The sequence below is a fragment of the Gymnogyps californianus genome, chromosome Z (assembly GCF_018139145.2).
Source record: "Gymnogyps californianus isolate 813 chromosome Z, ASM1813914v2, whole genome shotgun sequence".
Lineage (NCBI taxonomy): Eukaryota > Metazoa > Chordata > Aves > Accipitriformes > Cathartidae > Gymnogyps > Gymnogyps californianus.
Genome location: NC_059500.1, coordinates 22,671,945 through 22,699,067, shown reverse-complemented (window position 1 = coordinate 22,699,067; position 27,123 = coordinate 22,671,945). Strand labels below are relative to the sequence as shown.

General features: G+C 38.7%; 1 protein-coding gene across 1 annotated transcript in view; it reads right to left on the bottom strand.

Moving 5' to 3' along the window:
- Positions 1-27,123, bottom strand: part of EPB41L4A (erythrocyte membrane protein band 4.1 like 4A) — a 135,301-nt gene that overhangs the window by 47,939 nt on the left and 60,239 nt on the right. The window contains exons 3-9 of the mRNA XM_050913333.1: positions 22,941-22,992; positions 21,743-21,821; positions 17,993-18,090; positions 14,899-15,019; positions 8,849-8,936; positions 6,620-6,708; positions 6,171-6,234 (exon numbers count right to left, since the gene is read on the bottom strand). Of these exons, the coding sequence (XP_050769290.1) occupies positions 6,171-6,234; positions 6,620-6,708; positions 8,849-8,936; positions 14,899-15,019; positions 17,993-18,090; positions 21,743-21,821; positions 22,941-22,992 (591 nt within the window). The remainder of the gene's footprint in view (positions 1-6,170; positions 6,235-6,619; positions 6,709-8,848; positions 8,937-14,898; positions 15,020-17,992; positions 18,091-21,742; positions 21,822-22,940; positions 22,993-27,123) is intronic.

Here is a 27,123-nt window from a genome sequence, read left to right as displayed (position 1 = left end):
TTGATCACATCTGTGACTTGCACCAGCAAGGGAGAGGACAGGATGACATGGCCAGAGGCTGCAAAAAGACGTGCATAACCCTTGTAGCAGTATCTAGTTGTTAAGCTGTTTGACTACCTTCTAATCCTGAAAAAGGCAAGACACTAAAAAACTGTGAGGACAAACATAAAATATTCCTCTCCATTTAAATGCTTTAAAAGCTTGTCCTGCAGTCTCTAAAACATGCTAAAGCTCATACTGCCATAACCTCACCACCCTTTTTACCCATGGGAGGAGAGACAGACTAGCACAGGGGATGCAGATATCTTGACTATACTAGGAGCTTATAAACAGACTGGCACTCAAACTTGTAGCCACCACCCTTATCTGTTTTATGCTGCCTCTCAAATCAGCCAGAAGACTGATCTGGCAGGGCCTTTGAGATCTCCACTACACAGCTGGTAATTGGTACAGCACTCCACCATAACTCCCCCCTCCACTTAACTGAAAGACTGAAAGCATGTTACTAATGCCTTCAAAGGAGAGAAACCAGAGGGGTCATTGCTCTACCTAACCACAAAATGCCGCTGGAACTGCTAGAGCTGACATACTAGTTCAGGAGTGCCCACACTGCCCGTTGCAAACAGTTCCCAGCTTGCTCTGCCACACCATGATTACACAGCTTTCAAGCTCAGAGCTGCCTTGTGCCCAGCTAGCTCAGTGCCCAGGCAAGGCAAGCTCAAGTTTACCTGGAGGAGAAGACACACACTTAAAATGACAGTTCTTCCCTCTGGGGGCCAGAAGATCCCCTATTTGTGAAGTTCATAGATTACTCCAAAGATAAGAGGGCCACTGTCAGTAGACTTACACCCGCTCCGTGCAGCACTGCACCCATCCACAGATCAAAAACGTTTTGAAAACCTATGATTCAGAGTAGGCTTTAGCTGCTATAGTTTATGACAAGACATATATTGGTTCCCACCAATCCAGGCTCAGAAAATGAAGAAGAACCCAAACCCACAGCAGGAACCCTGCCAGCACACACACACCACTCTTCCTAGTTGCACTGAATATTAATATAGCATAAGCAGGGATCTTGCCCCATTAGAGCACACTGCATGTACATGTAACAGAAATATTAACACTAGTTCTGAAGCTACTGCTTCCCAACATTATTCTTTGCCAGGTTAGTCACATACCTGGATACTATCAATTGTTAACTCCAATAGGAAATATTCTGTCTTAATATATTTACATAATGCATACCAATCATAGCTTATGTAACAGACAATGTATTATTACTGGTTACACAAGGTCAATCTTTAAGAACATTATACAAGTCAGGAATTAAAATCAATAATGCTGTGCCAGTTTGCATAAAGCATGTCAAGATTGAAACAAACATATCCCAGCCTTGTATTATACCAATTAAAAAAAAAAGACTAGAGAAGAACTTACAAAAAAAAGCTGACAGTAACACCTTAGTGGCAATGAATTTAAGTTTATGCAGGAATTTTAATCCTAGTTCTCCTTCAAAAATGTTCATTACTGAAGATTTTGCTATTAAGCCTTGAACCAATCTTACTATCCTTCTAAGATGGCTCAGAAAGTGGTTAAGAAAAGCCAAGAAAACCCCGAACCAACCAAAACAAGCCAAAACCGTTCTATATGATGTATTAACACTGCTGTGCTTGCTCACCTCCACCCTCTGCTACCACTCTGGCTTAACTGGCTGCAAATGCAAATGATACAAAAGTCATTTGTAGTTCTTAAACCATAATAAAGATCAAAATGCTATTTTTGTCTGGAATTGAAATCTAAGCTAAATTGGACTTTAGAATGGAAGGAACATCTCTTCAAACTCTGTTCAATCTTCCCAAGAAACTGTGAGAGGAATAAATCGAATTAAAAGTTCCTGACTAGAACTTGTAACTCAAGATGGAATATAGCATGTGACAGGGCAAGAAGGGGGACAGCTGAACCACCTTATTAATGTAATTACTTTTCAGACTTCTGACACTTATAAAAAGCAACTTAAAAAAATAAAGCATATTTCCAGGGTTTTCTGAGACTATTTAAAAGAACACAAAAATCTGGTATTTAGACAAGTTTCAGCCACCGGAATGGGGAGCATTATGTGCTTTGGAATTGCTCTGAAGTTCCTCTAGCATGCATCAGTGCTTGGTATTGCTCCTGCAAACAGTCTTTACCAACTTCACCTTATGAATTCAGCTGAACTGGGCCTCTTCATCTGACTAAGCAAGACTGCAGAGGAAGGCATGTCTTGAAAATGTGTAAGTCATTTTTAACTGCAGTTTGGGGGTTTGTTCTGACTTGAAAGAACCCAAATTTCAAAATCCCTCAGACTTCCAAAAGACCCTTCTCTTACAAGAAGAAATAATGAAAGCAAGTGTTCTGCACATTCAACACTTTCTGGTTTGGTGAAACAGAAACATTAAAAGTAACAAGTACAGAAGCTTTGCATAAACTCTGCAAAGGAGTGAAATCATTCACTTGCATGTTCAGACACAGTGCAACCAAAGTAAAAGGCGCTGTTACAGAAAACAGTATGGGGTTGTGGGGAACAGCACAGAAGTACTTGGTACCTACAGGCAAAAAAGCTCCACATCTCTCACTCCTGTATATCATTACATTTGCGTTCCCAGCCTATAAAATCTATCAAAGTATGTTTTTCTCTGTTTTGTTTCATGTTCTTAGTTGAGAGGAAGCAAGCCGTGTTCCTCACACGGGGAAAGCACAGGAGGTGTGCTGTGCACCCCTTCGATTACCCACTTCCACATAGTGCATCCATTGTGATTAGGTTTTGTTTTGCTGCGGGGGGCGAGGGCTTTTGGCAGCCACCTGTATTGCTGGATTGTTTCCAGCAAGGTTGTTCAACAGACATCTATGCTACTAGGAACTGTGCACAGGCATTAGATGGATCTCTCAGTTTTCTTAAAGTAAACTGCACAAACCCACACTTATCTTCAAAAATTCTTTGTGATTGCCGTGTTCAGGCAATCCTTCTGTGCAGTCCTCGCAGGAGAAGGGTTCCTAATTTCATGCCGATACTTAGAGGTTTCACGGAAAGCCTAACATGTTTCTAGCTCAGAATTCACAGCATGGGTCCACTCGGGGTATAATGAAATACTGATTCAATGATTAACACCACTGAAAAAGAGTTTCTGTCAGCTGGTCCAGGTCATTAGTCTCATATGTCAGGATAAATCACTGATGGCCAAATATTAAGGGCAGTATTTTGTTTATGAAGGGGCAATAGCAATAGCCTTAGGGAGAAAACATATAATACAAGTGAAGTAGTGAAAGATAAAACCAAAATACCACTGGTCATGCTTGCACACAATAGCAACAGGTATGCAGGAAAAATATAAAGAAGTTAAATACACAGGAAATGTTCTCATGGAAGTGATATGAAGAAGTACAAGAGATTACACTACAAAACAGGAAAGGTGAAGCACCTTACTTTATTATAAGACAGTGAGCATAAATATCTTCTGCTCAGTAAATCATCAAGTTTAAGAAAAGTGAAACAATGTAAACAACAAACTCAGCAGCCATAAACATGGCTGACACAGGCACCCCACAGTGTATTTTTTAGGTAGCCTAAGGACATGGACCTGTACATTTAGACTGCTATGTCTGCCATCTGTCAAGGAGATCAGGATGTCCACTTCCAGCCCTTTAGTGGGAAGTACACATTCAAATTCTTTTGGTAGGTTTGAAAAAATCTCAGACAAATTTATTGAAAGGGAGAACAAAGAAGTGACCATCAGTAACCCCATGCAGGGGAAGAGCAACAGTTCATCGGTACTAAAAGCACCAACAGCTTCCTCTTGATGAGCAGACGTACCCATGAAAGGTGCCCATCAGTGTGAATAAAGGCAGCTAGTGTGTGGAAACACGAACCAAAATCCAGCCTGCACAGAGTTTTCACTACAATATGGAAAATGTGATTCACACAAAGCACTCAATATACTCAGAAATAATCTGCTCTTCTTATTACATGATGTTAACTCCTTCACTCTATGCCATAAAGCTCCATCTAAGACATGGCAAAGTCTCCATTATTTCTTCTCTTCCTGAATCTTTTCTGGCGTTCTCCCCAACTAACTGGAAACATGTAACACGTTCCAGACTTGGTATACCACATCTGAAACAAGGAAAGTGTTAATTCCCTGGGCCGTAAAGTGATATCCCAGGAGGCAGGATGAAGTAAAAATGGCACATTTACTCTTCTATCATATACTACAAACTCATGTCCCACGTGGAAGGACAAAGTGATAGCATTTATTCCAAAAAACAGAGGAATAAAAGAAATCTGTGAATTGTTTTCAAGGAGTATTGGAACATACAGTCATATAACACACTGATGAGCTTTTCCTCCTCTGGGTGCACAACAGCATAAATTGTTATGACAGCTTTAATCCAGAGACAAAGGCTACTGTTTGCTTATTCCAATACATAATTTTGTTCAAAGTAACACCACCAGAATGTTTAAAAAAAAAGGAGAGGAAGATTCTTCTGGGCCATTTTGGCTTTTCCTGATCTTCTTAGGATATGAAGCACTGTAGAAACACTTCAAATGAGTATTAATTGCAAAGGAGATTTTAATGATGGTACACACCCTTGTACTTACTGTTCTCTTGAACTATTTCCTAAAAGTACCTGTCGAGACTTGAAATTACCAAGTGCTGTCAAAGTGTTTGCCTTACAATCACAATAGTAAGTGTTCACCAGCCATCAACATTCACAGTCTCAAATTAAGCACGTCCAAAGCTTCCAGATTTTCTGCTCAGCATGTTACACATTTGCAATTCCACATGGTTCAGACAAAAACTATATATATGTGGCATCAAACAGAAACTACAGCATCACTTCAATGCAATTCACTCTAAGTCAAACTTGGACTTGTTTATACATGAACAGGCACTCACCCTTCACATGAAACATTGAGAAAAGTTTTCCCAACCTTCCCTCAGCCTTCAAACAACTCTTGTATTTCAACAAAAACACCATCAGAAATAAAATTCCCATAGATCACCACACCAAATAGAAACAAATCACTTGGGAGTAACAAAAGCAAAACTTGCCAATACATCTGCAGAGGCACAAGAAACGCTGCCCACGACAGAAGCAAGACAACCAGTCAGGGGTACACTTACATTTCCCAGAATGTACCAAACGTACCAAATGGCCTCATGGAAAAATCATGGACAAGACTAACAACCACTACATAGATGAATGAAGATATGTAGACAATCAGTGAAGGGGAATACTGCAGGCAAGTTAATACTTCTTCAAAACTATAAACTTTCAGTCCCGATATTCCAAAGAGACCTACAAAGTATTTTCAAAAAATAACTCAGCAAACTAGACTTATAACTCAACCAGATACCAAAAATCACAGACTGACTGCAACTATTCATTTTATTACACTTCATAATTTTCCCTACATCCTCAACACTCTCCTCCTCCTCCCCCTGCCCCACATGCTTCACAGGTGATAAATATCTTTCTCTTTTTTCCCACTGACTCTATCTTAAAACCTCTTCTGCTGCTATCAACCTGCTATCCTTGCTCCACTGGAACCAACATTGTTTTCTCTCACATGGTCTAACAGCACAATGAAGTTCAACTCTGACAAATGGGTTTCGAGCTATATTATGTGGCTGCTTCTGTTTCCGAGCTACAAAATTACTTGGGCCTAAGAGCTTTCTGAGTTTTTGTCCATCCACGTTTTGGTTAATATTAGCTTTCCCTGTAGATCTAGCCTAGTTTAAAAGCACTATGTAACACCATGAACAAGGCATTGCAGAAGTAGTCTACTCTAATTTACAGAGTACAATATAAAATGATAAAGGTTTGTTATAGAATTCCTCCTTCAGTACTGTTCTGCTGAAGTTCTCTCCCCTTGCCTGCAAAACGCGGACAGAAAATCTTTCTTCCTCCTCTTTCTTTAATAAAACTGCAAGCACCATCAGGAACATTTTACACTTGAGGATAAGGTCATTTTCTTGCAGTAACTATCAATAAAATTAATTTCACTTTGATCGTTTCTTGCAGTAAATTTCAATAAAATAAATTAGACTTTGATGGACACACAATATTTCCCACTTCATTAGACCTGAGATTTTTTTTTTTTTTCCTTTCAGGCTTAAATAAAAACTTACATCTTTTCCCAGGACTCTAAGTTCAAACTGTGTTTCCTTGAAGTGAACTTTTGTAATTCTAGGCCTGTAATATTGGAAAAAAAGACAGACAGAACTTCATGAGCTTTGAATTTCACACACAATAAAATATAAAGTTGTATATATTTACATACAAAGATAAAATGGAATTCACAGGTAGATTTTTTTTTTCAGGTATGCACCAGACGTCAACAGAAAATTAGCAGTATTTAAACATTTCAGCATGAGTATAGTAAAGGTGAACTATTTTTTTCAATACTTGGATTATCAAAGAATTAAAAAACTGTCTAATCCAGAAAAAGATTAGGAATTCCAAGTATACTTTTTTATTGATACACTTAACCTTTCAAATAGATATCACAAATCATACATTTCCATACAACAACATTGTTATTGTTTTAGCACAGACTGTACATTTAAATCATACATACCAGAAATATTTTCCTACTTGTTTTTTATTCTTGTAGACAACAACTCCTATGGGTGTTAATCCTAAAAAATATTCAGATTTGTTTTCACCCTAGAAAATAAAAATGTATGTCATTCATACAGTTGCAAGTTGTATCACAGTAGCAGTGAGGTCTAGTGAGGAAGTCAGCCTGATGACTGACTTGAACATACTGTTTCACTCATTGGGAAAATAGGGAAAATAGTACTTCATCTACTGACAAAAACTCCTACACGAGAACTTGTAGGCATAGAGGCAAAGAGGCAAGAAAGAATGGCAGTGAGGAAAAGAATGGGAGATTCCACACGCCATGGTGAAAAACAAAAATAACTTTTTTTTTAAGGAATTACTTTTGGCTATTTGGCAAATGGCCAAAACTCAAAAACTAAACTCTTTATCCAGACATGAATGTAACAGACATCCTAACTTTCAGCTGAAGGTAAATAGTGATTTTCTGACCTATTCTACTATAATATAACCTCACAGCTGCCTTCTCCCTCCTAAAATAGTATCACCTGCATACTGCTACCAAGTGAAGTAGCTCCTTTGAGAGATTCAGAGCATTCTTCTGTTCAGAATGGGTAGTGACATGCAAGGAACAGCTGCATGCATCATCTCCTCCAAAGGAAACCGTTCCTGAGGTCAATATCCAAATCGCAAACCATGTTGGGAGAGAATAGGGTGAAAACCCTGGTGATGAGTGGCAGAAGGCCCCAGCCTCCCCAGTTTACGGACAGCAACCAGAATTAGATCCACACTACACTTCAAAGAGTGTAAACCTTAAGTGTATGAGGTTAAAAAAAAGTCAGCTATAAAAGCTCGTTCATCTGCCTACTTGAGGCAACAAGGAAGAGTCCTGCAAGCTCTAAACCAGCAGAGCATGAACCGCAAAAAAATATCAACTGTGAGACGGACTGACTGTAGAAAGTGTCCTTCTGCATGACTACTGATGTGAGAAAGCTCAAGCACACCTGGCAAGCTCTGCCTGTGCTCCTCAGTGAACTAACTGCTAAAGGCAACTTTACTTTTAATATGACCAAACGAGGAAAAGAACTACATCTCTTCATGTGTGCAGCTTCAGTCTCAAATGAGGGCTTCTGTTGCTCTTGTAATATAAATAGAAATGATGATATTCATGGGTTAGACTTGGGCTTATTACAACTCACCCCTCATTACCCAGGCAGGGATCTCATTGCACAGCAAAAGCAAGCTACGAGAAAAAAAAATTTCCAGGCTCTGCTAATTTAACATGATTTTGTTGGATCATGTTGAATCTTGTTCCAGTAACTCCCCCAGCTTTCTATGGGTGGGAGGGGCAGAAAGCATGGGATATGCATGCAATTAAGCCACAGGGTGCATTAAAAAATAGTTCACATTGCAGGCTACACAATTTTCAGCAGGAGATACATCCTTAATCTTCTGGTAGTATCTTGATTTCTTTATTTTCTTTCAAGTAATTTTACAATGTACTGACATATAACTCAGTGAACTATCTATATTACAACTCCCTATTTGAACTTCTGATTTTCTTTTATTCAAAAAAACCTGCCACAAGCGCAATTATTCAAACAAGATAGAATGATGTTTCTACCAGGAGCACATAGCCTCCAGGTGATGACTTGGATCCAATCCCAACATACAGGGTGTTTTACAAAAGAAGTGGAGGGTTTTGCTGAGGCAATACAGACAACTTGCAATGCTGCACGATACAGCAGAGGAAAAGCTGGAAACGTACTCTGGATCTTTAGCAAAACTTTCACAACGAATATTAAAAGAAGCCAGACATGCTGCTGCTACCCCACCCTAGTTTTTGCAATGGTATTGAAAAGGTTTCAGGACACACTTGCTGTTATTTACACAAGAATAATGTGCAAACTCTTGTGTCAAAGACAAAGGTTATAACCCTCTCTCATCTCTCCTGACACTTGCACTAATTACTTCTTATTTATCTGAATTGCTTTTTCCAGAGTATAACTGATTGCCTTTTATAGGTGTAATACAATCACAGCCTTTCATCTGAAAACCATTAGGCTTCTGTATGTATGAATGACTGAATCCCCTCAGTCTGTAAATACGTCTTCCTTTGCATTTCTTAAGTACAGTGTTTCAAGTCATTCTGTGGCAACTAAAGTATATAAACACTGTCCCCCACATTAGTACAAGAAATTTTTTTTCATTGTTACCAAGTTTAAAGTATTTAAACAATACCTACATAAACAGGATGGAGATCCACTCCATACATTTCCAGGGATTTGGCCACCCCTAAGTAGTTCACTTCTGCCTCAGCAGGAACTTGACCCCTGTAAACAAAATTCTGTGTAAGAACTTTGCACTTCCAGTCAATGTATTAAAATAGATCATATTAATAAATACAGTTTGCTGGACAGGTATGCAACCCTTCCTACCATTTGTTTAGACCATCATTATCCTTTCAGCACTGTACTTCTGCTCACTCCAAGTGAGACTGGACAGTAAGAACAAACTTTTACTAAACTCTCTGCTGTAAGATATATGCTATCATATATACAATGTATGCGTGCTACAGTGTCTAATCTTTTCCCTACTGTCACACACTTCAGACATTCCATTTTTAGGCTTGAATATGCAAAATAACTTTTTTCCCAATAACTACATGATAATTAATAAAGCAGGAATTGAATGATTGACTGGGGTACTATTTCCCCATAGCAGTGCTGCAGCTACAAAGGATTTCTGAAAGCAGGGCTCATGACTTCAGAAATAATATTCCTTTCTTCATAAAATCTTGCCTACAGGAAGTCACACCAACTGGTAATACCCAAGTCTGCTACTGTGAAAACAAACTTTGGAGTCCGTCTCACAAGATCCAGCTTGCTTCCCTATCTGCAAATATAAATTAATCGGTTAAAAACTACCATCAGCTGCATGCTGGTAGGAAACAATAGGGGAAAACAGGTGGGGAAAAAAACCTGGCTACTAGGAACATATTTGACATCACTGATGAAGGATTTATTTTCAAAAAGAACAAAACGACTAAATAAATTCAAAGCCTTCAACAGACTTATCCTCAGAATTTAATTTGTTCTTCCCTTAATAACTGCCATTAATACAAGAGCAAGACATTCTGTTGCAAGCCTGAAATAACTGAAGCTGAATTTTCGTCTTCACTCCTTTTTAATACCTCTGTGAAAGCTACTGGACTGTTATTGGGAAAGTACAGCACATCTTGTGAAAATTTCAACTCAAAAAGATGCATCTCCTGCTTCACCCTGTGATTGTTCTCTTGGGGAAATGCTTCACTGCATTTGCTACCTTTCAAATTCAAGGTGTGAAGCAGAGCTCAACATTTTGACTTAAGACCTGGAAAAGTCCTGCAATATGCACATTCTTGCTTCTTGTCTCCCCATTCTCTCCAGCCTAGCAGCTACTTTCCAGGTTTTCCCAACTTTGTGTTATGCCTGACGAGGTAAAAAATACGTCCAACCTGAAAGACATGATACAGCAGTGCTAGCATGAATGCAATAGTATAGGTTTGAAAATGCCTTCTTTGTATCTGGGAGATGGGCTGCTTCAGCCCATCTTATCCATGTAGCAGCACTGATACTGTTTCAGATGTTAGCCGTTCTTTCCGAGGAGTCCTGAAAAAGCAGCAGACCTGAAGCTTGTACGAGAAATCCCTTTCTTCAAGAGCTGGATTTCCCAGTAGATCTGCGATTCATCTCTGTATTCAGAATATGCAGAACACTGGATATTCAGCACATCAGCGTTGTCACATCTGACATGTCTTTTACCCAATTCTGCTATAAAAATTTACTCCACAGCTTGATTTTCTTTAAATCTTGTTGGTAGCTCTCAGAAATGTGAGCAAAATGTTCACTGGAGCAGTACTGTCTTACTGAGTTCCCAGGCAGGCTAAATATTAGTCCCGAGTAAAGTGGATTACCCCATTACTGAATTAGTGTTAGAATCCAACACCAATTTAAATACCATTGTTAGTGTTTCCTTACTGACCATACTTAGAAAAATGCTGATGTGCTTATCCCACTATTCTCACCTGTCTCTGAAAGTACCAAAAGGCTCAAATGTCAAATAAGTGTGTGCGCGTGTATAAATATTTTCACAATAATACATAATTTATAAGAAAGTGTATTTGCAAAAATATTAAAGGAAGTAAAGACGTGAGCTGGAGCTTCTGAAGGAAGCAGATAGAAACCAGAGAAGTTGTCCTCCCAAGTGCACATGGAGAACACAGAACACGAAGGGGAGGGGGGAATGTCAGGGACTGACATTACAAAGGGTTAGTGTTTCATTTTTACCATGTATGAAAACACAAACTCTCCTCAGCATCATACCACCTGACAATACACCCCAAAACTAAAACAGTCTTTGCAGTTGGTAATGACAGAGTAGGCAATGTAACAGCCATGCAGCTAACATGCACTGCTCATTTAGATGGACAAAGAGCACCTGACTGCCACTGATAGCCCTAAACAATATTGAAAGATACTCTCAAAGTTAACTATCGGGGCATTTTAGCTTTCCTTATGCCCCACTAACAGCACATAATATTGATTCAAAACACACAAACAGCTGACTTGCCTAGTATCAGTCCCAGATCTGCTGCAGTCTGGAAGAGGCAATGTCAGAGGGCCAATACAAGCTCTCCCATTTGCACTGAGGGATCATATCTCTCCTCCAGCACAAGTGTCTGCTTCCTCACGTGCAAGCCCTGAAGCCACTGCTTGCTCCTCCAGATGTGCATGACAACATAAGGTCACCTCACCCTGCTATCTGACCTTGGGACTGTCATGCTGGTTTATAGATGGGACAACAATCACAGTAGGCAGGCTGCAGAGACTTGATGCAGTCAGAACCTCCCCCACACACCTCTGACTTCCCTCACCTTACTTGATTTAAAAACTTGCTCAAAAGACTGCATCCTGAATGAATCCCTGAATAGCTATTGTGCTGTGTAAAAAACTGAGAGAGAAAACCTACAACCAAAACCAGTTTATCTGGACATAACTAGCAGAAGCAAGGTACATGCAGTGCCACAGCTGTGTTATAAAAAAACCCCGCGCTTCCATGCTAGGCTCCAGCAAGGATAAAGAAGTTCTTCCAAACCACATCACAAACCTGTCCCTAAAAGGTCTCTGGTAGGTGAAATAATTTGGGATATGCCCTCAGCCATTCTAGCTTCAAACTTCTTAACTAAAGAGACCACTGTGCAGAAATCAATGCTGGCAGTGCTGATGCTAACAGTCAGGCTGAACTAGCAATGGGTACACCTTAGTTTCACTCTCTTTTCTGATGCTGCTACATTCCTGACACCTAACTGCAGCCAAGCAGCAAGAGAGTATCAGAGTTCTAGATCAATAAGCACTAGAGACAGTGTTACCACTCCTCTTCACAGCCACTGTTACCCCGGCTCCTGAATTTCATCTTCAAGGTTAGATATTTCATCTTCAAGGTTATAAACTTTTTGAGGCATATGGGTCTTAATCTGATTTACTACACTAATGAATACAGAAACTTGAGAGAGAGGAGTGAATGTTGCTTAGTATCGGTGGCCTAGTACATAGCACTTCATCTCAAGTTTCATTTCTCAAACACAACCTCTGTAACATTGAACCAAACAAACTCTCTGTGACTCAGTTGCCAATCTCTGGAACAGAAAAAACAGTACTTTTTTACTTCACAAAAGGACCTGCAGTAAGGTTCTCCGTAATGCATCAATTACTATAAAGCAGTCAGGCAACCACACAGAAATCAATTATTGAACAACAGACTCTCAGGTCAATGTGGCAACTGGCACAGACTCCCATTACAGGAGAACTTTTCAAAGAGAACAGCTGTGTCTCTGAGTTAATACCTATTCTCATTAAACAAGGCACAAATAACATTAACATGCAAAACTACAGGCAAGAAATTACTTAACCTTTATCCAGACTGTGGCTTCATTATAGCAAGAGAATCAAGAAATCTAGATCTACATACAAGATGGCTAGCTCTGATTATCTCTGCATTGCTTTGACAAAGGGTAGGATGAACATACTCACAAAATGTTTCTTACTGCTCTCATCTTAATAAATGGTTATATCACAATTGCACCTAACTTGGATTTGTTAGAACAAGCTTCTTTACACTTACCAGGAACATGAACTTGGAGATAAGCAAGTAAATGTTTATTTTGGCTTTATGTAGAGTTGAACTTCTGGCATATGTTTTATGTTCAAAACCAATTTCACGTTTGCATTTTTGAAGGAACTGTGGTCTAATATTTGGAACAGCAGGTTGGGAAGCCAAATCTCTCTGACTTGCAGTGCTTTCACACAGTAACTGGTGGTTCAGCCTCTGTTACTCATACACCAAGAGTACTTCAGTCTAAAACTAATCTCACTGAAAGTATTTCATACATAGAAGGCCATTTCTAAAAATGAGTAAGTGGGACAAAAAGTGGCTTTGAATTGCTGGGAATTTTTTAATATTTTTTGTACATCTAGAGACAGTGTAGAGTTAAACCTCCTCTTTAAGGAGACTACTTACACAGCTGCTGCAAATGCATCTAGTATTTAAGCTATATTCACACAGGATCACTTTCTGGCTCTGCCTTCTTTACTGGAAATTATGTTCTTCGCTCCAGCTTCCCTGTGAGATTGCTATGTTCTTCCTCTCTATGTTGCTACTGCTGCTGTTCCTCTCTCAAGCACTGACAGAACCAATGGAGCCAGAGGTTACTAGTTCTTATCTTGCTTTGCTTATCTGTTGGGCACTCCAGTCCATGTCCTGGTTGTCCTCATTGCAGTTTTGCTTCCCACTCTGTTGACAAGTAATCAAGGGAAGGCATTGTATGCACAAATTGCAGTGTGACAGAAAATCAACTGACTCACAAAGCCGCATCTTGGGATCCACCATCAGGCAGAAATTATCCAGAATGTCAATGATAGCACAACTCTCATGTTTTGTGTCCAAGGTGATTACTATTCCAATAACTGGAAGATGGAGAATTGAAGTTTGGTAGTCTCTATTATAAAAATCAATCTGTCTTTTCCAACTTTTACGAAGGTTAAGTTGGGATTGCATGAATCTCCCAGGTCTGTTGACATATATGTTTCAGATCTCTGCAGTTCTCCTTTGTCCTGTCTGCAGTGCGCCTAATATTCTCCTCCTGCAATCTCTTCAACAGTTGTCCCTGCCAAGTACCATAACTAGCTTATTCCTGCCTTCTCAGCTCCTTCTCATACATAAGAAATGTTATCAGGTACAGTTTCAATGCCTGTGAACTTCTGTAGTGCCTTGTTCAATTTAAACCAAAATAATATTTCAAGGCCCACCAGATAGCCTGTGTTCACACTGCTTTAAGGTTACATGCAAAGTTTTGGAATTTGTTTGGGTTTTGTCCAGAAACCAGCACTTCGAATGCCCTGTGTTATTCAGTGCTGCTTGATGACTCTGCTTCTAGGTGCTGCTTTTTTTCTTACAAATCATATGCTTTTCCTTACAGTGGAATACTTTATGTTGACCACTGCTAATATGTTTTATGTAAGATATGTTGGTTAACAAATCGAAAGGACTTTATGCTTGTAAAACCAAACTGTCTCTTTAATTCACGCAGATGTTGCAACTGAGATTATCACTTAAACCATGGGCATACAAACTGCTTTCCCGGTACCTCCTGCAATGTGAGCTGCTCCCACAAAGATTCATGCAGGTTGCTACAAGCACTCTTTCATTACCACAGCTAAGGATCTGGCAAGAAAATAGAGGTTTCATTGTATCAAGTGCTATACATTATTAGATTAAAAGTGGTTTTGTCCTAACAGTTCATTTGAATACACAGGGCAGTATGAAGAAAAAAAAATGTTATTATCCCCATTTTACAGACAGTAGACTGAGGCATGGGCATAGTAAGCAATTTGTCCAAAATTATGCAGGAAATTTGTCCCGGAACAGGGAACTGAACTCACCGATTTTTATTTCATTCTTTTTAACTACAAAACTAAGAGGAAACAGGAGTGCTATTAAAACTGCTGCTTCTGAAACATCCCTACCTAGGTCTGACAGACATCATATTTCCAGTTATTGTCCTACTCAGTTCCTAAAAGAACAACTTCAGTTATGTAAAATGTTTTCTGTTTCTGAGGGACATAACTGGATGCCCTGTGTTCTTTCCTCGGGTCTAGAGACCTCCACTCTGCACCACCAGCTGCTCCCTTCCCCACCTATCAAGCGCCTCCGAATCTGATGTTACCTGCCAAGGTCCCAACAGTACTGAATTCTTACATCAGAGTTTTGTGTATCCGCTCTATGGCATCCTCCAGCTCTTCCTTCTGGTCTGGAACAAAGCGGTACTCCGAGACGTAACCTGCAGTGTGCTTATACGGGTCATAGTCCCCCAGCTCAGCTAGAGGACACAAGAAGAAAAGAAAGGTCACCTATTTTCAATGCTTTATGATAACCAAAAAACATGTTATATAACCCACCTATTGGTGCCAAGCCACCTCTTTCCAACTGACTGTCAATTTACCATGCAGTTAGTTAAAAAACCCAAAGACAGTACGGAAGTGTTCATATTAGCGCACATAAAGGCAAGAAAAAATGTCTTCAGTCATTGTAAAAGAGAAATGGAAGGTTCAAAGAGCTAGAGGTTTTGACAGGAAATCTACCACTTCTACAGGACTAGATATAATTTCGTCCAAGCCAGCAAAGTTGAAATTTGATGATATATATTATTTGGCAGCATATGTAAAACAAGTGTAGAAGAAAAGTCTAGGTTTTAGAATATCTATGCCCTCACGATAAGCTGTAATATTACAGACAGAACTGGTCCATATTCTTGCTGGGACTCCTAACATAAATGTCAGTGTGGGAATGTGAATGGAAAAAAATATCCTAAGACACCTAGAGGTATGCCCTTCTAAGGGTAAGCATCGTTTCTTGTGAGGAAACACAAGACTTCATTTTTCAATAAAATATTTATATATTTCCTGAGCATTAAATTCACTTTCAAAATCAAAATAATTTTTTAAAATAATTTTCTTAAAGAACGTAATGACTAGCCGATATAATTTTCTCTGAAACGACCTTGAATTTGCATACATTAGTCATATCAGTTTACATGTTGCAATGCAATTATAAAATAAATACGCACCTTGGTCAGAACTCACTTCTACTGATCTTAACTATAATTGCATCTATCTGAGAAACTCTGCAAAAGCTAGTATTTCAATTTTTTAATAACCCTGAGTAAAATCTGTGTAGACTAGGCTTCTCTGAGAAAAGCTTCACAGAAGGTTTCTATCCAATGCCCACTAAGCCAAAAACATAGCCAAAAGGAGGCTTCAAGAGCCAAGAAGAAAAAGACTCATCTAATAACTTGTGTTTCTTTCCAGAATTTAATGGTGTTTCTAGAACAAGACAGCAATCTGCTCAGTAGAGATGCTGAGAAGTTTCCCTAGAAACCTCTGTAAAAACTATGTGGTTCTTGCCCATAGCAGGAATAAGAACAGGAATGACTACAACAGCAACAACTCCAGCATTCCCAATAGGAAAACTGGTCTATTCTGCAAACTGTGCCATGGGTACAGTTTCTTCCACCATCACCACTATAATAGTCTGCAGTCTTTGACCACGAAAGGAGGAAAACAATTCACGTGCTAGGGACAGGATCTGCCCGGAGACGAAAGGTGACACCCAGGCACGACCTGAATGGTGAAAGCAGGGCCCATGGCTGGAGCAGGACATGGGTAGAGGACTCTGGGAGAACACATGGCCCCAGCTCCTCCTCCGGATCTCAGCAGCTGCTATGTCCACCGGGAAAGACACCACTGATACCATTACAGAAGCAGAGCTTCTCAGCTATTACTGAATTCCCACAAACGCACTTCATCTCAGTTTGGAAAAGAAAAAAGCATGGTCTGGAAAGGCCGTTGACCTCGGTCCTGATGCTTTGGGTTCATATTTTCAGTATCTGATACAGACATTTCTCAGGTGTGTTTATATACTTCGAACAACTGCAGGCCCTAAATAAAAGGACAAAGCTTTTTATAGAGTCAATGGGAATGGATGCTTTTAACCCACTCTATGTAATCTTTGCCATGCTTAAACTCTCCTCTCTCACGTGAGCTTCCTCATTGTTTTCCAATAGAATATCTGAGATTAGAACAACAGGAACAGGGTTTTATACCAAAACAACACCTCCTCATACTCTAACCACCTTACAAAATGAGTAAAGGACAAGAATTTATTCTTTTTATTCGTATTCTGTTAATACGATCAAGATGTTACCATCATTACATATTTTCCTGCTTCATACTTGCAGTATTTTTTCAGGGAAGGCACATATGCCAGTAAAGTGAAATGTGCATTGCAAACAGTTTTTCAGAGTATGACATGTCACATTTCATAGATGGCAAAATGAAGTTAAAAATAATTGTACAAAAATAAAAACCGCCTGAAATTTTAGCTTTTCAGAAACACACATAACACACTGAAATTCTGCATAATGCCCACTCCCACTTCATACAGAAGTTATTCTCCCTTGTTATTCTAAAATGGAAATGAAAGGAAGACTATTTTTTATGTTCTATTAAGTGCTGTTGAGTCACACCAGTAATACAAATAATCTTTGATTAATACATATCACTCATGAGAAATCCAAATTTAACATAGAATAAGTTACAGATACAGGTCCCAGCATGGCTCATCATATGGTTTTTGGTCACCAATTGTGTTTGAATACAGAGCTTGAGCTGTAATGTAAAAGGATAACCTAACCGGTACACAGACAGCTCCTTTCTAACTGATTGCTAATTCTATCAAGTATGCAGTATATAACATCCACTTCTGAAAAACTAACTACTGATGGGTGAGTGCAGGTAAATGACAGATAGAATTAAAACTCTTCACTTCAGGTCAAAACACATGATCCCTTCAAGCACAGGCACATTCATATTGACATAATGTAATTTTTGAAAGAATCTTTCATTTGACAGACTTTGTTGGCTGGAGGCTGCCAATAGCCCATCAAATCTGTAAACCTCCTGGTGAAGGTTTTGTCATACTCTATATGCAATTCAGAGTAAGTCATAAAGTCTTAAGTACATGATAAGATATTCCTCACCAAGGCAAAAGTGTTTGGCAGATTCTTTAGACTGACTTTTCAGTTTCTTCTTTACATTAACTTCTATATTGCTTCTATATTACCTGTTCAGAATGATCATCTATTTACAGTTCTTTAGCTGAAATCAGTCATATTAGTTTTGTTCTGTTTTGAAATGAATGCATAAAGTGTTAGTGAAGTCTTCAGTCACCACTTAAAATTAATCATAATGCAGGATTAAAAGAAATAAGCTCTCAGTTGGCCAGAAGAACTTACACTGAATTATATATGCTCCCAGCTGTGCTGCAGTGTTGACTGGACAAGGCAAACGGCCCTGTAAAACATCTTGCTTGACCTGCAAGAAAAACTGATACCTAAAAGACAGAGCGAAAACAAAGTTATTGTTTCAATAGTGAGTCTGATGCATCAAGAAATGTTTCATCGTCTTCCAATTTACTGAAGACATGCCATGTACCATAACTAAGTGACAGTCAAAAACTGTATTCCTCTCTGAACGACTTTTCCCCTGTTGACCTTGAAGTAACAACTAAGATTAATCTAGTGAAAGAACCTAGGTAGGGGAGCACTGTGTGGTTTTCCCATCTGCTTATATCGTGCAGATACAATTCATTTTCCCCCTAAAAATGTAATTTCTCTCTTTTGACTTTCACAGAGCAGTCAGGAAGTGGGGAAGAGGGCTAGGAATCAGAAAAACTGAACAAGAAACCTATCAAAGTGCTGAAATTTAACCTGATCAGTGGATCAACGTAAGGGAGAACTTGGTATTGGATACTTCTTTACTCGAAGGTTTCCTCTCCACATACCAGAGTATCAACTCTAGAACAGCAAGTGGATTTGATGGAGTCCATATCCCCATGAAAAAGATGGATTGGCATACCATCAGCAGCTAAGTGTATCTGTCATAGCATAGGGCACTCTCCTTCTTGGAATAGAGATAGCAGGGGTAAAAATGTAATTTTCAAAGTCATAACCTGCTTCTACACTTGATGAAGCACATACTGAGACCACTTACAGTGAAACAACATGTACAAAACAGATGGAAAAGTAAAGACAAGAAAACAAGCCATCATACAAAGGATCTGCTTGGTTTTGCAACTCCCCATACTCAAATAAGTAGGAAATCTTTAAAACGCTGTTCGGATTTTGTCTGGTTTTATTACAACAGGTTTACGCAGTGTTTCACATCATCCTAAGCTAATTTCTTGCACCAAGTTCATACAAAAGGTAACGATACTGAGAAGGTAACTTTTTTTTTTTGTCATCTGTACAAGCATATAGCTTTTTCATTATTCACTAACTCAACTTTATCTATGTAGAACCATTCAGCTAAACTGCAAATAATTTATTCTGTGTTAGTACAAGTTACTTATGAAAGCACCTTGGAATGATCTGTAAGTTGAAAGTGCATCTACGCTGATTTCAGGGAAGCTGGCAAACTGCAGGTTACATGATAGCTGATCCACAAATCATTTAAGATCAAATCAAATTTACTAGACTTTATCAGCCCAGATGAGCTTCTGAATAAGGATACCAGTGTCTTTCTGGTTAATGATCCCCCTGAATTTGTGCTGTAACAGATATTATAGTAGGAATGTCCATCCTTAAAAAAATGGCTTATATTCTCCACTTTAAAGGACCAGGGCACTGCACAAGAATTTTCTAGGAATGTCATTAGGCAACACAAAGCACATACACTCAGTGTTTCTTCACTCTAAGCAATACCTCATTACTGCTTCTAGCTTATGCTTGCCAGTCCTACCTAGACACATCTTCTCTGTATGAATGATAATAATGACAAAGATGATTTTACATCTACTGTGGAGTACACAGCATCTTCTTTTTAACATGAAATGCATTTCTGATATGCACCCATCTTTCTGTTAGCACTTCTCCATCTCTACAGTGCAGAGCTTCATACCAGATGATGCTACAAATGTCTTTTCCATGTAGCAGGTATCTATATTTCTGCATTCTCATAGTGTAGTCTCAAAATAAGGCAGGATAGGAAACTGCAAAAAACACCGCCTCCCTGCAAAAAACAGTCAGAGCCAACTGTTAAGTGCTTAAGTGACTCCTGTAAAGTGAACAATCTGAATTCCCACTGAAACCGCTAAGCTCCTCACAAAACCAGGCCTTTTGTCCAAACTTGTAGCTAAAGCACTCTCATCTTCTGCGCTGTCAAGTTTGTCATGCATATATAATAGTGCGTAAGCACTAGTTTGCTCTAGCAAACACATCCAGCAAATGTTAATATGAATCACCACAGTGTTAGCTTTTGCCTACAAGCCAGATAGATTTTGCTGTGAAGCAATTACAAATTTGACAGGTTTTCATTATTTGCAAATAGTAATCATGTAACACCACAGATCATCAATGTCTAATAACAACAGACTCCGCTCTCATATCCATTAAAATAGCAAACACATGCTCCAAAGAAACACATCGGGTAGCACAAAACGGTTAACACATCACTGGAATTACACACTTTGGCAGAAAATTATCATTAGGAAGAAAAATAGGGCCTTTAATCCCTCCAAAGCAGAAGGAGGTTTTATTATTATTATATATTTTTCTGAAAAGGCATACCTTCCTTCCAAGGTTTAAGAGCCTACAGGAATAAATGCTCAGAAATGTTGAGGGCATTGGACTATTCAATGCGTTTTGTTGAAGACTGTCGAAACAAGCATATCACTTTCTTATGCCCTCCCTCTGTACCTTCTAAGGTGCAAATTCTGCATGATCAAACACTGTGCAGACAAGAACAGAGGCTTACTAATTATACTAAAATGCTTCTCAACTAGATTCGCACAGCTAATCAGCAGTGCAAATCACTGACTGACCTTATCACAAGGCAAAGAGAAACAGTTTTTGAAAATTTAGCCCCTGTCACTTCCCAGATAGAAATCCACCCTGCCTCCCGGGTAGCAATCACAACAGGTTCAGTGGCCGAAGCTCCCTTCCCAGGGCCATCTGTCTTCCCCTGTGAGCAGGGTTAAAAGTGCTTCTGGAAAAGTACAGGAAAACTGCATCAAACTTTCACAGTACAGGGGCATCACACTGCAGCCAGCTTACGCTCTTTTACCTGCAAAGTCACAGTGTTTATTATTTTTACCAGGCCAGCCTCAATCTTGTTATTTTGGAGACTTCCATTCCTGCTGTGCCAGTATGGAAACAAAAGAATTTTCTCACTCTGGTACAAGAAAACTACTCTGCCTGTGCTGCAACAACTGCCACCTTTGATTAAGGAAAATTAAAAACCCTGCGTGCATTCTAATGAATTCTCATGTGTCATATTCCTAGGACATCAAAAGAAATACTTTGGCATTTATTAATCCAAGCCAGCGCACTAATTTTGTCCGCCTACTTATCCAAATCCTCAAATTTCCTTTTGAACCTAAAACTAATTGTCTGAGACCTTTCATAAATAAAGCAAACAGAAAACCCTGTGCGTGAGAGTTCAGGCAAGCATGTGTGTGCATGTGTCTGTGTGCATGCATGTGCACGTGTTAGTGTGTGCATCCTCATATTTTGTAGAGGCCAAGATTAGTTAAAAGAATCAAAAGCATGCAACTCTTCAATTTCCTTCACATATTTTTAGAAAGACCAAAAGAAATCCTCTTGAAAAACAGTTCTGGAATTTAAGCTATGGCCAATAAAGAAGAAAATTCCCTGTATTTATATTTGATATCCAAGTAAACTCTAAACTTGATTATAGCACAATATAAATGCAGATGTGACAAAAAACAAACACAAATGCACATCAAGTCCCTTTGGGTTTTGACGCACCAGAGAGCACCTTTTCATCTTGGGCTTCCAAATAGTTGTCCATACTGACCACTGTGAAGCTAGTCACAATTCTTTTCCTACACATACACGTTCAAGCAAAAACGTTCAGATGTTCAAGCAAAAAAAAACCCAACCCAGCCACACCACAACAATACGCACCTGGCTGGAACAGATTACTACCCTGAAATCAACAAACTACACTCTTATTGAATACTATACCTTGTTATTTCTTCTTTAAGTTTACACGGATCCTCTGCATAGAATTTAATGCCAAAATACAGAGTGTATGGTGGTCCAGCTGAAGGAAAAAAATATTTGGTGCAAAAGTTAGTTGTTATGAACCACTACTTGTTATGAATTGTTACTAGTTGACTACAAAACAGCTACTAAGAAGGTTATCTTAATATTTTCTGAAACTTGAAAGTTTCAGAAAAAATCTTACATCCACATAGCAAATCCGTACATCTACACCCATTACAAATGAGGAAAAAAAAAGGATTTTTATTATTATTTTTCTAGTCTTGTGTTTATTTATTCACAGCTTGTCTAATTGTATTTTTTGCTATTTTGAAGATTTAACTTTAGATTTCATTGCTAACTTACTATTTCTCCAAGGTATTTTTTTTACTGCTTGATTTTGACCTTTAGATACTTTTTCCACTGAAACTTTTTGAAAAATGTAATTGTGCATGAAATGTGATTCCCTGTCATAATTAATAATACAGAATACTAATCCCTTCCACACTTTCAAATATCCTATGGAGCAACTTTAATTATGTGCCACTTTAAGAAACATTTGGAAAAACTTTTCTAATTCACCTATTAAAAATGCTACTCTCCCAAAAGATTCAGTTAACTCAGTACCGAAATTCTTACAGCTACATTTATTCCATGCATGCTCCACTTCTACATCTTTTTACAGGTGGTCTCCAAGTTCTTAAGTAAAATAATCTTATCATGTTCTTTAATCATAATAAAAATAACAGATTTTGAATATGTGATATCTGAAGAGTGACAGTAACAGCAGACACTCTATTATCAGTAAGAGGCACTGCTTTTACTTTCAGAAGCAAAAAGGAATCGAAGTTGGTTATGGTATGACACAGTATGATAGAGGTATCACAGCTACTATAAAATTAATTATACAAGTTAAGAATAGCACCATTTATTATTGCAAAATAAAATTTAAGCACAGAGAAGTCTTTGGACAATAATAACCCAAATTATTGGAAAATGATGGTATGTTCAATCTATGCGTGAAATTTTGACACAGCTGTGAACTGCAGTAATAAACTTGTTCAAGAACTATCAATCTGTTGTGACTAGAATATAAATGTTGTACAGGCTGTATATATGGAACATTGCCTCTGTTACTTCATCTTCAGGTATGGTCTTTAAGTTCAAATTCAATACATACTGTTTATCAATTCTTTATGTTCAGCAAGGGTCTTCGCAGGATCCAGCCAGTACTGTGAGAGAGATAATTACGGACATTAGTCACTTAACATGGAAAATTAATACAGAACAATTGCAATTCTATATTTACTCATATATTGATATTTATTGGCAGACTGACACACTTCAGTCTGCTAACAACAAACTTGTGCCAGCTTCTGATCAGAGAAACACTGTCTGTACAAGTCTAACGTTGCATATCTTCTCTGGGGGTAGGGGTCTTTCTAAAAAGAAATCTGTTTGGTAAGAGCCACCACATCTCAGGCTTGTGACAAACTGGCTCTACAGAAGTATCACACTAAGTACCCGTTGGTGTGTACCTGATCTGCTACAGGCAGTATACGGATGTGCAACCTTGCTATTTTCTTCCTGGGAGTTTAACCTAAGCAGGATAACTCTACATAACAGCAACAACAAAGCATGTAAGACAGGACCTACAAGGAAAGAATGAAGGGGCTTCACTTGTTTTCTGAAAAACAAAAGACTGTAGGAGGGAATAGGCATAACAGCACTCTTCCAACACCTGAGAAATTGCTGTAAGAACATAGTGATCAATTTTTCTTCATGTCCACCAAGTATGAAGAAATTGGCTTAACTAGAAGCAAAGAAAAATTAATTTCAATTTTCAGAAACGGTTTCTAGTAGCAGGGGGAGAGGATGACTGGAAATCGGCACCAAGGTAGGGAGGGCACAGACTCTTCCACTGGACGGTTTACAGGACTAGTTGCACGAATGTGTCACAGATGATCGAGGTATGCTTAGTATGCCACAGAGGGATGAACTGTTACATGGGTTCCCACACCATTTGACAAACAGACAATCTGCGGTATAATTTCTCACTGATTACTCTGCCCCACCTTTATCAAACTTGTTATAAAAGTTATCCTGGTGTTACTGCTGACCACAGACGAGCTGTGTACTTCACATTATGGCTACACAGGTCACCAGCATCCTGCTCTTCTAATTCCTCCAGCTACTTATTTCTTCCTTAGCTTGACACTTCTATGATTCAGTTTTGGAGGAAAGTGTAGAGGCAGCTGCCAAGACCATTCTTGTCTTCCTTTTCTTCAGTCCTCTCCCCTCATACACAAACTTTTTGGACCAGCTGAGACTGGCACCCATTCTTCAAACACTGGAAACAAAAAGCCTGCAGAACACAGCTGCTAGAAACAGCAAATTAGGCAGACTGAATCTACTCCCTTAGTACCTACGTCTTTTTTAACTGAGCAGCTACATAGATCAACGAACAAACTCCTTACCTGCACCCTTGAACTAACCTTATAGAGAATAAGAATAAAACGATTAATCAAAAAATCTCCCGCTTCTATCCAGAGAACTTCTCTGGACTAAAAAATTTCACTATTAGAAGGAGTAGCATAAAGAAGGGAAGGAAAAACACTACAAAGCATTTGAGTGGAAAATCTCAAGCACCTAATTTCATAAGTGGTTGTAAATAACTATCATTATTTTGACAAAACATGAAAACAAACTACTTCCATTAGCTGCTGATCCACCTGCAATAGAAACAGCTGTATGCCTTGTTCTTGGCCATTTCTATTTCAAATCCTGGAATGTGTGTTAAGAAAATTTCCTACATTTTGAAGGAAAAAAAAATATTCAGTACATGCTTGTATCCCATACCTCCAACAGCTATTCAAATATAAACCCTCTTAACCTCAACAGAAGGTGGGAAGGAAAGAAAAACTTGTCACACTTGTTCAAACATCCTATTAGAACTCCAAATCAGCAATAATTTGAGCTAGCACAATAGGCTGATAAAGAGATTTTACAGTCAACAGGCAGAAAAAAGGCAAAATTACCCTGCAGTGCACATTCTGGCTATGCAATGTGGTCAGAATGTGGTCTGACCTCTTCTCAAAACTGGTATCACAGTGTGAACAACATACTGTCAAGCTAACTTGCTTATCATTGACAGCTTTGTGTTACACTGCAAGAGATCAAAACTATCCTGTTTCAAAATCAGATCAAAACCTATCATGGAACAACTCCTTCATTAAGTTCTCCTGAACTGAACTGAAATCAGCTTCAAGATATATTGCCTTATAGTCCTCTTTGCAGTTTAGCTTTACATGCACAGGTAGATTGATTATTTGTAAAAAAAAATAATGGGTATTGATGGATCATCATTCAAGCCTGCAAGTCAAGCACAGAACAGTTACAGATTTCTGGTTCTCTGCAACCTGAACTCCATTGCCTCTTGTATCCATGTGATTCACTAGCTGCTAGGAGACAAACCAGGATTCAGCCAAGTAATTAAAGACGATATGGACATACGTAGACAATACAATCAAAACAGAGTTGCATTGGAACTCTTAATTCTCACTAGGCTGTACTTGACTGGCAAGTCAAATGATATTCTTTGTATAGTCTTCTGAAGGCAATTTCCAAGCTTGGGGAAAGGGGGCAAAATTCAGAGGGAAAACTGCAAGTTCAGATTCAGAGGGAATCTGAAGAGAGGAGAGGGAACAAATGTGATTATTTGTATTGCTAAACATTTCGTTTCCTTCCCCCAAACTGAGCCAGCAGGAGGAAGTGCACTCTCAGCCCTCAGCCCTGTAAAACAGATTGCTGCTACTCATGCTAGTGAAAATAAGCATCAGCTGGCACGAGGAAATATGCTTTTCTGAGGGTACCATGGGCCTTGAGATCCGCGTGCTGCACAGGTGAAGTTAAACACTTCAGCTCTGACTGGTTTACTGCTGGGACAGAGAGTGGTGGGGAAGAGGCAAGAATCTCATCTGCCTTCTCATTTCTCCAGTAAGTATTTAGCATTGTGGCAATGCCACAAACCCATGCTTAAAATCACTGTGTAGCTATTTATTATTTCAAAGGCTGCCAAAATTTTCCTGAAGAATGCAAGGGGTGGGGGGAGGAGAGGGAGATTTCTAACATTTTATTTGTAAGCCAAAGATGAATGGAATTTCATGGATAGTGAAAAGGCATTTTTCAAGTCAACATTAGACAATAAAGATGAGAACATTTACAAAACCAAGAACCCCCACAACAGAGCCTTCTAAGCATACATATGCACACATACATAATAATGTGTATTAGATGATACCTGTTAAATGTTTGCATATACATATAAATAGTGTTGGGTATAGTTACAGTTTTGAGCTCACATGTTAAAGTGCCAAGAGAAATGGAACAAAAAAGCAGAGTGTCTTATTAATCCAATACACTTGCACAGCAGGTGCTGACAACAAGCCCTGCATTCGTGAATGCCAAAGTAGCTCCAACACACAGCCTCACTCTTTTTATCTGTTTGGCAGCCAGCAAGCCACTTCTCAGTGATTTCCCACCTGTATCTCTCCTGCACAGACAGCAAGGGTTATCTGACTTATAAACAGCTCACCACTGCTGCAAAGAGGTGGAGGGCCCAGCACATACCCATCCAACTGCAGGGGATAAACTTTGTGAATCTGAAAGGGGAATTTAACATTTACAAAAGAAATGGGAAAAAAATAATGATTTCTAAATAGTCCTAATCAATGCAACTATCCAGTTACTAAAGTGATGGCTACTAGTTTACTAATTGTTATTTACAATGACCATATAGTATTAGTTTAATTTAATAATTTTTTATTTACTAAGACTGATTATAAATGTACAATGTTATTAAAGAAAATAATTCCCTTTTAATTTTTAGGTGGAAATTATAAAAGAAGATGTTTTAAAGTACAGCATATCTAAGAATAGATGGGCTCTATTGACCTTTGTACTTTTACAAATCTGGCTCCCATACGAGCCAGATGTGTAAGCAGTATGCATCCAAGCGCCATGCAGTATTTCATATTTAGCCATTTTAAATGACTGCAAACATTTTTCCACAAATCTGGAATCTTCATTCCTTGTATCTGCATAGGGTTAAACCTGGGTCAAATTCCATGAACCTGTTTGAAACAAAATATTAACTAGGTTGAAATGTTTGCTGTGGTATCAATCAATGAAGTGTCTGGTGGAGAGAAATCTATCAACTTCAAACTAAACCCTGGGCTGTCTTAATTAGATTCTTATGAAGCTGTACCCATCATGGCACACATGCCAGTTTTTGTTCACATTTACAACAGGAAAAACTGCAACTTTCAAGAGAAAACCCAATATTTTTCAATTGTAATCTGAAA